Source organism: Gossypium raimondii, chromosome 7 (assembly GCF_025698545.1).
Source record: "Gossypium raimondii isolate GPD5lz chromosome 7, ASM2569854v1, whole genome shotgun sequence".
Lineage (NCBI taxonomy): Eukaryota > Viridiplantae > Streptophyta > Magnoliopsida > Malvales > Malvaceae > Gossypium > Gossypium raimondii.
Genome location: NC_068571.1, coordinates 50167307 through 50181786, shown reverse-complemented (window position 1 = coordinate 50181786; position 14480 = coordinate 50167307). Strand labels below are relative to the sequence as shown.

Genomic DNA, 14480 nt, shown 5'->3' with positions numbered 1-14480 from the left:
TAATGGAAACAATAATTTTTTCCAACATACTAATAACAACTCTTTTACCTAAGTCATAAGAAATCCAGGCCCAGCCTGTTAAGAGTTTAGATCATCGAAGGAAGGACCCATAGAACTCAAAAAATAATAATACCATTTGTCCATCTAAGAAATTCCACTGCCTACTAAAACAAAAACAAATCCTGGGTAAGAAATAGTAACATTGCATGTAAGTTAAAAAAAGAATTAACTAAAAGGGGAAGTGGGAAACAGGGTTTCCCAGCCACCACCCAAATTATAAAATTAGTTTTAATTAAACAAAGCTTACACAGACCAGGAGGCCATGTCATCAGGTTTCATACCTACATCAACTCCATCCCCTATCTCATCAGGTTTATGAAGCAACTCAAAATCTTTGCTTAGCCTGGGTTCCAATATTATAGTCACCTGAGCAAACGACTCCTTGCCCGGTCTCACTACTTCTCCATCAACTCCTATTCTAATCTGAATGTAATCCACTCTTCTCTTTTCAGCTAGTCCAGTATAACTTTGCCGGACAGGAATCATCTTCAGCAGGCATCATATTCAGATCGGGTAGCATAAAAACACTCTTCTCGCTACTATTATCCTTGCCTACATTGCATGAATCTAATGACGGTTTACGATCATCGTCAAGGGCTTCCGGTGGCAAGGTTGAGTCAGAAGAGGATGGTACTCTCAGACAAGGTACTTTCTCAGATTCATCAGCAATTAAACTAGAGTTCTTGACAGTGTCCATGTTCAAATCAAGCTGAAACACAAAGTGAAATTGACATCAAACAGAGGGGAAAAACAACACCACCTCTAAACAAGAAATTATTTATATTCAACTAACCCTAATTCTTTTCAAGTTCTCATTTGTGGCTCGATGCTCCTTACAAGTCGCACGTGTTGATGCTATCTCCTGTTGAATGAATAGAAGATGACAGTAAGATTAACTAATTGCAGTCAAGAATACATTGATCAGATTAAAGAACTTCCTCAAACACACCTTTTCCAAATGAACCCTTTCCTTCAAAAGAAGATTCTCTTCCTCCTTAAGTTCAGCAAAGGTCTGAAAGAATATGACAATAAAATTGCTCAACTCAAAAAATCCCAGCAACCCAAGTATCTTCATCTTAGAAACATTTTTCCCAGGAAAATCATGCACCAAAAGAAATCAACTAGTTTTATTACCTTCTTTCTTCTTGACCTCTTGGTACTTGTTCTATTGGACTCACTAGAAGCAGTGCCCTGCAAAATCCCATCAATTCTTTAAGCATGCATCGACATCATCCAAATTTGCCTAAACTTATCGAATTCAGCTAGAAAAAGATTTTAAATTTAACTTCATCATTGTCCAGCTGAATTCGAAAATCTTAAATCTTTGACTCTAGCTTAATCGATTTATTTTTTAAAATAGAAAAATCAGAGAGAGAAAAAAAATGAGACGGCACCCTCAAAGTCACAACCTTAGAAGGGTGCTTCTGTTACGACAGCTGGCAAACCCAGAGTGGTTAATGACAGAGGCCAACAAACCAGTAATAACACGCCACGTTACATTAAGCACATGAAGAATCTAATCTAAGACATTACTTAGTAAGATTAGTGGCACGTGACTTCATTCAACACAACCCTTTCTGACATGGCCGGCTCCTATTGAGTCACTTGCCTTATAATCATATGCTTACAATTCCAGGTTATTGGTTCGTGTGATAATAAAAATAAAAAATAAAAAACACCCCATCACTCTTTAGATTCAAATAAATACCTAGTTTCTTTTAATTAATTAATTATCCCAAATCGAACGGTCCATAATCCATCCGATCCACAATCAAGGAAAATTAATTAAACGTGGGACCCCAACGCTAAATATATATATCCTTAGAAGAAAGATTATGAGAATACACGAGTACAGTCAAAGAAGGTGATGGGAAGAGTCCACCTAATTCGATTACATCCGCGTCACACCTGATAATAATCTCTCTCCATGAACACAACATTGTCATTGAAACCCAAAACAGAGACCAACAAAGACAACGCTCCTTCCTTCGTTGGATCAATGGACCCCACTCCACCCATCAATACATTTTTATCATGACCAAAATGCCCCCCTCTACAAGGAAGTTCCCTGGCTCTTTACGGCGGGGACTGGAATAAATATTTTCGCTGCTGACGGAATTGTCCTTTACTGAAAATGTCTGATCTGGTAAAAAAGGGGTGCGGTCTAAAAGGGTGATACAGTAAAAATCCAAAACAGGGACAGGGGACCGGTAAAGAGGCGATACGAACGAAATGGCGAAAATGAAAAGATAACCGTCCTCGCGTTGAAAAAGCATGTTAAAAACCTTTAAAACACCAGGGCTTTTTAGTCCATTACAGAAAGAATTTGACACTGCTATTTTTAATGTTGTTTATTATTGCAGTTATAACAATCCCGTTAAACTGATGACCGGAGGGATCCATCCGAAACTGAAGAGTTTGAAGAATAAGAGGAACGTAAAATTAGCGCAGATCTGAGTAAACTCGGTGAGCTCTCAGATGGGCAGTTTCGTCAGCTGGGAATCGATAAATCCATGCAATCGGGAAAACGCGAAAAGGGATAGAGAGAAAATAAGGAGATTAAAAAGGGGTTTGATGGTCATTTCATAAGAACCATGAGACGAAAAGCCATGGCCGAAGACACCGCTTCATCGAATTCGAAAACAATGGTGGTGATACGTAATTTGGTATGCCAGACGGGGACATTTCCGTCAACCCAGAACATGGAAGAGCAGAGAAAGTGAAGAAAACGAGAGAATAAGTGAGAAGAAAACCTTGGATCTGGAAGGTGCAACAGGTGGAGAGCGGATGACGTGTTTACTGGTCTCTTCAAAGCCGTCGGCGGCGGAAGGAGAGGCGTCGCCGCTACCACCGCTCCAACAAAGAGGCGTGGTGGGGCTACCTCTAGCACTGACGTTGAAATCCCCGTCTCTCTTAGCGTCGCAACGCAACAACATGGATCTAGACCTCGGCTGACGTATCCCCCATCTAAGTGCAGGCAAAGCAGATTTCGGAGCCGGTGGTGCGGCCTGCGCTTGCTTCAGCCTTACTAACAGCTCCACCACCACGTTATCGTCCGTGATCGCCGCCCGAATCCACTCATCTTTCACCATCATCGTCATAACCCCCACCGGCAAACGATAACAAAAGGCGAAAAAAGAAAGAGACCCAAATTTTGATAAAGCGATAGATTTGAAGAAAAAAGAAGAAAATATATATTGGATTTACAAGATAGAAAGCGAGAAAAAATGGGGGGGGGGGGAAGGCTGGCGAAGAATTTGGCAGAGAAAAGAAAAAAGTTAAAAAAGAGAGAGTGAAGGAGATGGATGTGAACAATGTTATATAGAGAAGGGACGCTTTTTCTTTGCTCTTTTTTGCTCGTTCTTTGGGGGCTTTTTTTTTTAATTTTTAAATCAAAAGAAAATCGCAAGTGTTTGTTTTTGTGGTGTGTAGATTGATTCCAGTTTATTCGATTTATATATAAAATCAACCTATATTTTCTCTCTCTCTCACTTGGACTGAGAAGGGTCGGGCGAGAACGCGAGATAGATGTGAGAAAAAGAGAGCTATGTGTGTGGCAGTGGGTCTGACACTCTGACTCTGATCTTTATTTTTTTTCTTATATTTTTCTTTTGGATTAATTTCACTTATACTCCTTCATTTATGAGTCACGCCATTTTATTATTAAATTTTATTTTTTATTTATGTGAAAATAAAACCCCAAAAAGATTTACCCTAAAGTTTTAAGATCTTTCATGAGATTAATTCAATTCATTTACGTTATATCTGAACTAAGATTTGATGCTTTAATGATTAAATTAAAGGAAGAATTTGATTAGAATGACTCTGTGGATATAAGGATTGAATATAAATGTTTACTTAAAGGACGTATGCTACAATTAACCATTTTTCTAGATGAAACAAATGGGGCGGAGGGTCCAAAGATGCCATGTAGCACTGACCCATTTCGATTGTAATTTTGGCTTTTAATGACCGCCCATTCTTTCATATTTCATAGCTTCCCTGCCTTTTCCATTATTGGAGAAACTGTATTTTTTGAATTTATTCATTTATTTTGGGATTTTTTTCATGATTTATAATTATCCTAATTATATATATGGAAATATATAAACGATAGATTGCTTCTTCTTCTTTTTTTTTATATAGTTTTGAAAATAACCATAATTTTATCTTTACTGATTTAAAATAGAAAATTTTGGCCTTTTAAAATTTTAAATCAAGAAATATAAAATTACACTTTGGTCCCTAAAAACAATAAATTAGTTGTAGAAATAAATCGAAATAATAAAATTGAAAATTTGAGTAAAGAATAATCCGTCTATGACGCATCCCAAAAATTTCAATAAACCCTTTTTATTTAGAAAACAAACAAGAACTAAAAGGGTAAAACAATAGATAGCTATTAGTGCCATCAAAGTAAGATCTAGTTGAGAAAATTCAATGCAGAGAGAGTTAAGGAAATAATAGGTGATAAAACTCGTGTTGAATGTGAAGAGAAATTCTAGTTAAGATGATTGCAGAGAAGTAATGGGTACATGTAGAAAGAATAAATTTACTCAATAATTACCATAATACACCAGCTTAATTTACCCAACTCGCTTTAACCTTATTATACCCATACTGTTTGCACTCACACTCCCACTCACCGAGGGAATAAACACTCAACTACTAAGCAGGGGAAAATCTTAGGGGGGTTATTTAGTCCTTGTATAAATGATGATCTTGTAAATTAATGTATGAGAAAGTTGAATGAAAATAATTTTCTTTGGTACTTTTAAAAATTATGTTAGTGCATTATAAAATTACATTTTAAATTCTCAAAAATTTATAATTTTTTTTTAGACTTCTCATTAAATCCAATCATTCAGTCTAGGAAGGGTATCCACTATCAAACTTGATCGGAACTAATTATAAGCTCCTAGCCGATCCAGGACTTCTCCCAAATTTATCTACCACTTTATAAACTTGTGCTACACGTTCCCAATTTGATGAATTTAAATTTCCATTTTGTTACCAATAAATCCTACTATTATACAAACTGGAGGTGTTCATGGGTCGGGTTCAACCCGAATGTAGGTATGATATCAACACATTTTATATTTGTCCAAACTCAATTCGACTCAAAATATGAGGAAAAAGTTGTCCAAACTTGCCTATTATTTGTAAATCGCTAACCCAAGCTTATTTTAGGCCCGCTCATATCATATTTTTTAAAAAATAAAAATTATATTTTTATTATTTTTTATTTATTAAAATTTTGTATATAGTCATCTTAACATTTTTTAAATGTTTACATTATATCAGTATTATATACAACTATAAACTTATTCTTTATGCGTTATAAATGTATAATATATAAAAATAACATAAAAACAACGATCGAGTCGAGCTCGGGTTTGAACATTTAAGGTGTGAGTCTGACCTATATTTTAAATGGGTTTGATTGTTTTTTGCTCAAGCCATATTTCAGGCCTAATACTTTTACCTAAACTCTCTCAAATTTCAAGTAGACTTTCGAGATTGAGCAAATAGCTCAACCCATGAATAAGTCTAATACAAACATATTTACAAGTTAATCTACATATTTTAAATATGTTCAAAGTCAAATTTAATTTAATATTTAACATTTAAGTTAATAAAAAATAATTAATACGATATTAACACTTTAAAAACTCGATCAGAAATGAATCTAAGATTTAAGAAGGTATGAGAGCAAGATGTATGAGGAGGATTGTAGAAGACATGGTAGGGGGTTGGGGTATGCTTCATCTTAGTGCTTACAAAACAAGACATTGAGATATTGTGATGGAAAGTGAAAATGGCAAGAAAGGGGCCGAAAACTGCCAAAACATGAAAGCATGATGATGTTTATATTCTTAACTCCTCCATTCCCAACATATTCAATTATGCTTCACGTGGGACCTCCTTTTTGGCATTTTAGTAACCAAACTTTTTACTTTAAAACAAAGAAAAGGCAAAACCCAAATTGCAGGGCTCCTATATCTTCTTTTTTTATATTTTAAAGCAATAGATTAATATATGTCATTTTGAAATTTTGAAGTTTTAAAAATAATATATATAAAAAGTACCCAAATTGTATATATATATACATATATATCATGTATTAGCAATTTTTACACAAATTATCAATGTGAAAATTAGAACTGATCACGGCTCGAGATCCATTCGAAAAGTATGAGGGCTTAAGTAAAATTATAAACTCAAAAAATGGGCTTGAACAAAATCTAAAATCTATTTTTTAAACAGGCCGAGCCTCGAGTAAGATTTTTTAACCCTAGCTCAGCCCGACTGAATTTGCCTAAAATGTTCTCACCGATGTTTAATGTTGTTTTGCTACTATTTTATTTTTATTGTTGGATTCTTGTTTATCATCAATTTTGTTACCATTTCAAAAGCAATAAGACTTTTTAAATATATTTTCAATTTTTTTTTAAAAATATTTATTTTAATATTTTTAATATATGTACTATGTTTTTTAAATTTGTTTTATATAAAAAATAATATAAAAAAATTAATATGAACGGATCAAGTCAAAGTCGAGTTTAACATTCTATCTGGGCTGGACCTGAATAAAATTCTAAACCTATTTTTTGGGTCAAATTCTGAACCTAAGAAGCGGACCTAAAATTTTAGATTACCCAATCAAACCCAACCCATAATCAATTTTAGTACCAACTTGCTCTTAATCTTACAAAATAAAAACCAGATTTTTATTAAGGTTACTTAAAAAATAAATATTTTTTAAATAAATTTTAACTTACCTGACAAGATACTGTTCTTACCTATGTACCACTAAACGAAGGTGTTAAATTACTTTGAATTAGACCTGCTTCTGTTCGTCCCTATGTACTTTGGAATTTAGATACGACTTCAAAGATCAATGCCGGTCCAGAAAGGCGGCCAGTCTAAGACGGAGGCGTACGGCGCCTCCCTCTATCAAAGACCAACAGTTATCTATAATGGAATAAACCTTATATCAGGCAGAGTTTCATTTAGGACCTATCGGAGCTTTTCCACTAACATTTCCAGTGGATTTCGATTTCTGTTCAATCTGAATGCATATGGAACATGTTATTTCATGGCATCTAAATAATAAAACACCGGGATTTAACGCTACGAAACATATAGAACTTCACTGTCTAATATATAATACTTGATAAACAAAGAGGATACACAAACCCAATTACAAGATCGACCTACCACACTAACACTAGATTAAATACAAACACAATTTAGAACGAAACTAAGATAAACCCTAAAGGGACGAACTAGACAGTAGACAGTTTCATATTAAACTAAACAATCGCAAAGCTATACAGCAGTAAAAAGAACACTTGATTAGGAAAACTAAACCTACTTTTTTGAGTTAGCTATTTCGATCTATCCCCTTGAAAAAATAAAGGACGATCGAAGATTAGAGAACCCAAACAAGAGATTAGCTATCTAACAACAAATTCAGTCAAGCACCACCCACACCGTTATTATTTGTTTTTTGGTTGAGGCTACAAATCTAGCCTTAATATCCTCCTCAAGGCACTCGTAGCGACGTCATCCTTCAAAGCAACCCCGATCTTCTTTGTGAAAAACGCCGGCAACGGAACAGAACTTGGAGGGGGCGATGTTATAAAGGCAGACCCAGCGTAGAACGAGACCGGAAGAACCTTACTTCCGTTGTTTTCTGACTCGGTGAGTCGGATCTGGGTCGGGACGGACCCGGGATCTGGACTCAAACAGTCGGTGGAACCCAGATCTACATGAACGTTTTCCTTTGCGAACCTCACATGCTTATCCGGCTTAGATTGTTTAAGATCTTCGCCGCGTTTGAGGATCTTGACTTGACCCATGACGAGATTCTTGGCTGGAGCTTTGGGGCGACCGACGGTGGGACGAGAAGGAGGGGAGGTGTTGGGAGAACGCTTCTTACGGTTCCCTTGTGAACGATTCGTCCGGTTAGTGCTGTGATTAGGATTATGCCAAGGATTTTGAGGTTGTTTCATGGGATTAGGTAGCTTTAAACAGTCTTCTGGTTTTAAAACAGCAACAACCATGGCAGAAAAACAGCAAGAGGGATTTACAATTTTTTTTCTAAAAATATATATGGAAATATAAAAGATTAGAAGAGACAAGAAAAGGAACAACAAAAGGGAGAGAAAATGAATGGAACATATAACTGAGTTAGGGTTAGGAAGGAAGGAGGGCTTTTAAGGAGGAGCCAATGTAAATTGATTAGGCGGCCACGTGTCTCTCGGCCTATGGCGGTTTCAATTCCACACTCTCAACAACAGCCGTCTACAACTGACTTTCTCTTTCTCAAGTTTCTACTTTGGCTTAAATCTAAAATTAGCCTTCAACTTATATCACTTTTTTTTCTTTTTGAATATTATATTTAAATTTTTAACTAGGCCTCAACCACGAGTATCGCCTGATGATGACGGTTCAATTTTTATTCATAAAAATTAAATAATTTTGTGATTAGTATTTATTTTTAAAAAATTCTCTTTAACAAAGAGATTAATAATTATTATAAGATTAATTTCATACGCATAATTATTCTATAACTTTCAAATAAAATGATAATATATTTTAGTGTACTGAAATCTACATCATTTTTGTACTAATAATAATATCAATGTCAATCAGACTAAGAATCAATCGGTAAAATAATTTTATTTTTTAAATATAATATATTTTTTACTATTACTACTATTTTTATTTTGTCAATAAAAATTCTTATACAAAATACATTGTCCTCGTTTTCAAAGAAAGAAATTGGCACGGCTTAACGTGAAAATTTTGTGGGGGTGTAATTATCACGGTCAACACCGCGCGTGGAAAGTAGTAATTGCAAGAAAGAGCCCACCTAGAAGCTCGGTTTAACAGGGTTGTGCATTTCTGACCCTTACGTGGGATCCAAACAACCGGTGCCATTATTATCCACCGCCGTATCAATTCATCCCTATTCTTCACTTTATTTACAAAAAGCCCCGAGATTTGCCCATGGTTTAGGTTTCCTATTTTGTATGCTAATTTAATTGGTAAAAACACTTCTTCAGTCCCTCTCGAATTCAATATCGAGTAAATTGGTCAATTTTAAAGAAATGGATTAATTTATTCTTTGTCAATTTCAAATGTGAACAATTTAAAATAATTAATCTCATCAATTAATCTTTTCTATCAATCATACATAACAAGTTAAGCACTTAAATTTATATTTTTGTCAACTTAATCTTAATTCTAAAAAATATTTTAGAAACGTTAAAATTTAAAATATATAAATATAAAAAAACTTGACCTCCAAATATATATAAACAGGCAGGATGTGTGAATAAAATATTAATATTATAATTAATTATCTTTAAATACATGTTTTTTAAGATTGATAATAATTAAATCATTTTATCTTTTAGAGATGAATATTCTGCAATTTTGTTAATGATTTTTCAATACTAATAAAATAGTGGGTTTATGATTTATTTTTTTTGAAAAACCTACTAACTAAATTAACTTAACAAAATCGGAAATTAACAAGTCCGTCAGTTACAAGATCAGTTGGTAAATCTTTGGGAATGGCTTCAAATACTTGTAAAGCAGTGCATCTTATGGTTACCATCTTTGCAATATGACCAACAGCTTGATTTTTCTCCCTTGGAATATGTTTTATCCTCCAATGCTGTATATTTTGTAGTTTTGTGTGTATCTGACAAGTGATCATCTTGAATGACTTTAACAACCTGAAGAATGTCTTGGGTGAGTTTATGAATTTGATACTAAATCTATAAATATAAGGAATTAAAATTTAAAATCTAATATTTATTTACTTTTGAAATAATTTGGTTTAATCATCATTGTATTACAAAATTTTAAAAATTAATTATTGATGTAAAAATTACCTTGGTGAACAAGTAAAATGTAAAATCAAATTAGTATAAAAGCTCCGAAAATTCAAAAAAGGAAAAAGCGACCTCGTGTTTTTTTTCTTTTACAATTAATTAAAAAAAGGAAAATAAAAAAATATGTAACGGCTGGCCAGGGCGGTACCGTCACGAGTTTTTAAAAAGTTAAATTTTGGTACTGTAAGTAAAAGCCACGTATGGGAAGGTTAATGGAAGGTGCGAGTGAGGGTAGGTTTTGTAAATCGGTTGAAAAGGTGAGGAGGTTAGTGGAAGTGGAAAAGATGTAATGCAGGACAGGTGGAGGAATATGATAAGTAAGCAAATAAGGATGACGTAGACGTATGCGCTGGTCGATAAGCCGACTTGAATTGAACGGGGGATTGAGGGGGCTCTCATAATTTGCCAAACTGGTTGGAATCGCAGAATTTGTAGGGACGCCCCTAACTGGCTTTTTACTTGGAAGCTTTCAAATAAAGTTGTGTATGAATATTACGAATTAAAAATAGATATATATTTAATAATAATATATAATAAATAATAAAATATATTATTTTAAATTAATTATTAATAACATATGAAATATGTATAATAATAAATATGAAACTAATATAGTGTGCATAATAAAATTAAAATAAAAATGTATAAAAAAATCAAAATGAATATTTGATTGAGCGATAAATTTAAATTTTACAAATTCAATTAGTGTGAATTCAAATCTTAAAACATGTAAAATTTTATTGATTTTTGTTAAAATAAAAAATTAAAGTATCCTCGAATAGTATAACTTATTCTAATTATGGGAGAATATTTTCATAATTTCTCTAATCGAGTTGGTACCGATTGACTCGTGGCACCAACTCAATCAATGACTTAAATAATAGTAAGTATAGATATATAACTAATAAAGGTAATAATTTGTGCATATTAAAAGAAAAACAAATGTAAAATATTAAAATGAAACTTTAGTTGAGAAGTAAATTTAAATTTTACTAATTGAATTGATATAAATTCAACTCCCACAATATGTTATTTTTTATTGGTTTTCGTTAAAGCACAAAATAAAGCAAAATTCTTTTGAATAACCCTAACTAAGTTGGTGCCCAATTGACTTGTGACACTAACATTGTTGTTACAGACATCTTAAGTTTATTTTTCATATTATTTAGATGACACATAGTGATTTTCATATTTTAAAACTAATTATTTTAATTTTTTTAATCTTTCATTTGGTTTGACATGACGTGTCATCACTAAGCCAGATGGAGGGTTCAATTTTTTTATACTTTTTTAAATGCATATTTTTTAAATAAAAAGTATTGACACATGTTAAACCTGCCTTGACAGGTTCAAAATTAAAAATTAATAGGAAAAATGACACCCTCAGTCACCCAATCAACTCCTTGTTAACCGGTCAGTTAGAGGGAAGAAGAAGAAGAGACTGTAATTTTCATAACTTCCTTCCAAACCCAGAATAAAACCCATCCAATTCCCCCATAGTTTGACCCCTTCGTTTGTTATTCATAAAATAAACATTTTAATATTTTTCACTCTTTTACTCTGTAATTTGCCAAAGAAAAAAAAAACAGAGGAAAAGAAAAGCAAAGAAAACCCAATTTTCAGAGTATAAAAACAAAGAAAATGGAAGCTTAGAGTAATCTTCAAAACTTTTTTTTTTTTTCTGAGCTCTTTTTTACAATATGAACTTTTTTCAATTGGTTACGTAAACCTTACCCACAATTTTTTTTTCATGGCTTGTTCAAGTCATCATTCATTAGAGCAAAGTCAAGAAGCGTTTTCACGGCAGAAATCCATGCCTTTAGGCCTACTTTAGCAGAGTTTCAAGATCGAAAAAGAGGTTTCCCAGTATGGAATCAGCAAAATCATACCGCCAGTACCACCCACATCTAAAAAGACAGCAATTGGGAACCTCAATCATTCCCTTTTGGTTTGTGCTGAAGCTAATGCAAGCTCCGATTTGAATCCAACACCCACATTCACTACTCGTCAACAACAGATCGGGTTTTGCCCCAAAAAGCCCCGACCTGTTCAGAAACCGGTATGGCAAAGTGGGGAGCACTATACTTTCCAAGAATTCGAAGCCAAAGCCAAACATTTCAAAAGGAATTACTTCAAAAAATACAGCAAGAAGGGTAACCTTTCAACTTTGGAAGTTGAAACCCTTTTTTGGAAAGCAACAGTTGATAATCCTTCCATGGTTGAGTATGCTAATGACATGCTTCGTTCAGCTTTTGTGTCATTGAACCCAAAGAAGAGTAGTGGAGGAGGGAGAGACACCTTGGAAGATGAGAGCTATTTCGAGGGAGGACTTGGTATGGTGTTCCGAGTGACGCTGCGGCTCCTCAGGTTTATGTCACTTGTCTCATTAGATTTGTAACATAAGACAACATCAGATGACTGATTTATCTCGATAATGTTAATAATTAATTAATTTTTTTATAATATTTAAGAATATAAAAATATATTTAAAATTGAAATGGGTCATAGAAGCTTTTTTATCATATCCTCATTTGGATCCACATTGTATTGCACTGATTCTATTTTGTTAACTGGATTATTTCTAGTTAAAATGAAATTCCCTCATCTATTTGGGCCTACTTTTCTGGAAATTGGACCTCCAAAGTTGAATGTTAACAGTGCTTCTGGTTGGTGTCTACCATCCACTTAAGCCCTCAAAACTTTATAATTTTTTAATACAATTTTAAATTTTCACGTTGAACCTTGTCTACTTTTCTTACATCAATAAAAAAAATATGTGTCTTAAAAATGATGTTTCCCTGATTTACAGGTTTGAAAGAATTATAAATAAAAATAAGCTTTGTAAACGAAAATTTTCATTGTCGAGAATAAAATATTATCATTTTCCTATTAGTATATAATATAAGGATTACAATAGAAAGAAAATTCGTGTGATTTCCAAAAAACTTCAATCATTATTTTAGACTTGGATTTAATTTTTATTGAGATAAATCTTAAAATTATACATGAACTTTGATTTAATGTGCAATTGTATACATAAACTTTAATTTGGTGTAATTATACTGCGTGAAGCTCTAATTGTGGTTCAAATGTATACTTGGAACTTTAATTTTGATTTAATCATACACATTTAAAGAAACAAATACATCAAGTTATATTTGTATTGGATAAATATAATTAATTATGTATGCAATATATAAACATAAAATGATGTTATATCAATAATTACATGAATTTGATCAGACATACACAATTGTACATTAAACCATAGTTGATATATATTTTCGGTATTTATTACATTTAATAAATGCTGGCTAAATTATTTACTTATCCCGCAAGTTAAAACGAGGCAAACAATGTCCCACCTAGGGGGGGAAATTGAGACTAGAATGTTTAATTTTCTTGGTAGTCCCCAATGCGGATTAATTCCTACAAATTTAAAATGTTGATATTTCATAAATTATCAAATCAATTATATAATTTTAATCATGCTAAAGCAAAAATAAAAATAAAAAATTGTGGGTTTTCAAATTTCATGTGATGGCCCGATAGTTAATCTGGGTTCGAATCGTACTAATTACGTTTATTATTTGAGTTTTACCCTATTATTTTAATTTACCAAAAAAAGAATTTGTGGGTTTTTAATTGAGCACAAAAATTCTAATTATTTGATTACATTTTGATGGGAATTTAAACCTACCACAAGATTCATGCTTCTAGATTTGATATTCATAAACTTGTGGGCTCCTAAGAAATTAAAAAGTAAAAAAAAAAAAAAAGGTCATCATCATACCTTGAGAATCTTTTAACAATACCATAAAGTTAAAGCTCAATATCTTTTAGCAAAACCCCTTTATTATAAAGTAGGTCCATAAATTCTTTTTTACTTTTCTAGGAATGTCCTACGTGTCTTATTATGTTGTGATAATTTATTAGTAATTTTTTATATTGTTTATTAATATAAGTTTATAAAAGTTATTTCTTAGAGTTTCTTTTAATAATTTGATATTTACTGGCGTTGAGTTTAGTGAGGATGTTAACATTGTCAAGTTATTCGTGTCCCATTATAATTGTTGTAATTATTATATGATTATAGTATACCTCGATATCTATAGGAATCGATTTCCTAGTTGAATTTTTAAAATTTAAGTTAATTTTGAAAGGCTAGGGTAATATTTAACTCTGAACTCAACATCTTTTAGTGTCAAGTTATGGATAATTATTTCTTTTTTGAAAATGTATAACGTAATTTTAAAATATTTCAATGAAAATTTAAACGAAAGTTAACACCATTGAATCTTGAGCTTCGTTTTGAAAACCCTAATTTTAAAACCTATAAATAGACAATCAAACTTGTTAGTTTTTCACAAAGAAAACCAAAGAAATTCCTCTTCTGCATTATACTAAAGCCTAGATACATAAGTATCTTAAAATTCCAATTTTCAAGCATACCATAATGCCTGGTGGCTTATTGAGAAATGAATGAGGACATTTTGTCAACATTGGAGT

General features: G+C 32.6%; 2 protein-coding genes across 2 annotated transcripts; both read right to left on the bottom strand.

Annotated features, from left to right (window-relative positions):
* On the bottom strand, positions 1-3486 carry LOC105772382 (uncharacterized). Its single transcript, XM_012593684.2, has 5 exons — positions 2814-3486; positions 1195-1251; positions 1010-1072; positions 854-922; positions 1-769 (listed from the first exon to the last, which is right to left on the bottom strand). The coding sequence occupies exons 1-5, from the start codon at positions 3159-3161 to the stop codon at positions 509-511; spliced, it is 798 nt and encodes a 265-aa protein (XP_012449138.1). The 5' UTR covers positions 3162-3486; the 3' UTR covers positions 1-508.
* A 3701-nt stretch (positions 3487-7187) lies between these two features.
* Positions 7188-8268, bottom strand: LOC105772470 (uncharacterized). The gene has a single exon (XM_012593760.2). It carries the CDS (start codon positions 8127-8129, stop codon positions 7584-7586), a length of 546 nt encoding a protein of 181 aa, XP_012449214.1. The 5' UTR covers positions 8130-8268; the 3' UTR covers positions 7188-7583.
* Positions 8269-14480: the final 6212 nt, after the last annotated feature.

What these genes read in the sequence shown, in the direction of transcription:
- LOC105772470 (XM_012593760.2), bottom strand. Translation starts at nt 8,129, where the DNA reads ATGGTTGTTGCTGTTTTAAAACCAGAAGACTGTTTAAAGCTACCTAAT.
- LOC105772382 (XM_012593684.2), bottom strand. Translation starts at nt 3,161, where the DNA reads ATGACGATGATGGTGAAAGATGAGTGGATTCGGGCGGCGATCACGGAC. An exon ending in TTGCACCTTCCAGATCCAAG is followed by an intron (nt 1,252 to 2,813) that starts GTTTTCTTCTCA and finishes GGGATTTTGCAG; the next exon opens with GGCACTGCTTCTAGTGAGTC. An exon ending in AAAGGGTTCATTTGGAAAAG is followed by an intron (nt 923 to 1,009) that starts GTGTGTTTGAGG and finishes TTCATTCAACAG; the next exon opens with GAGATAGCATCAACACGTGC.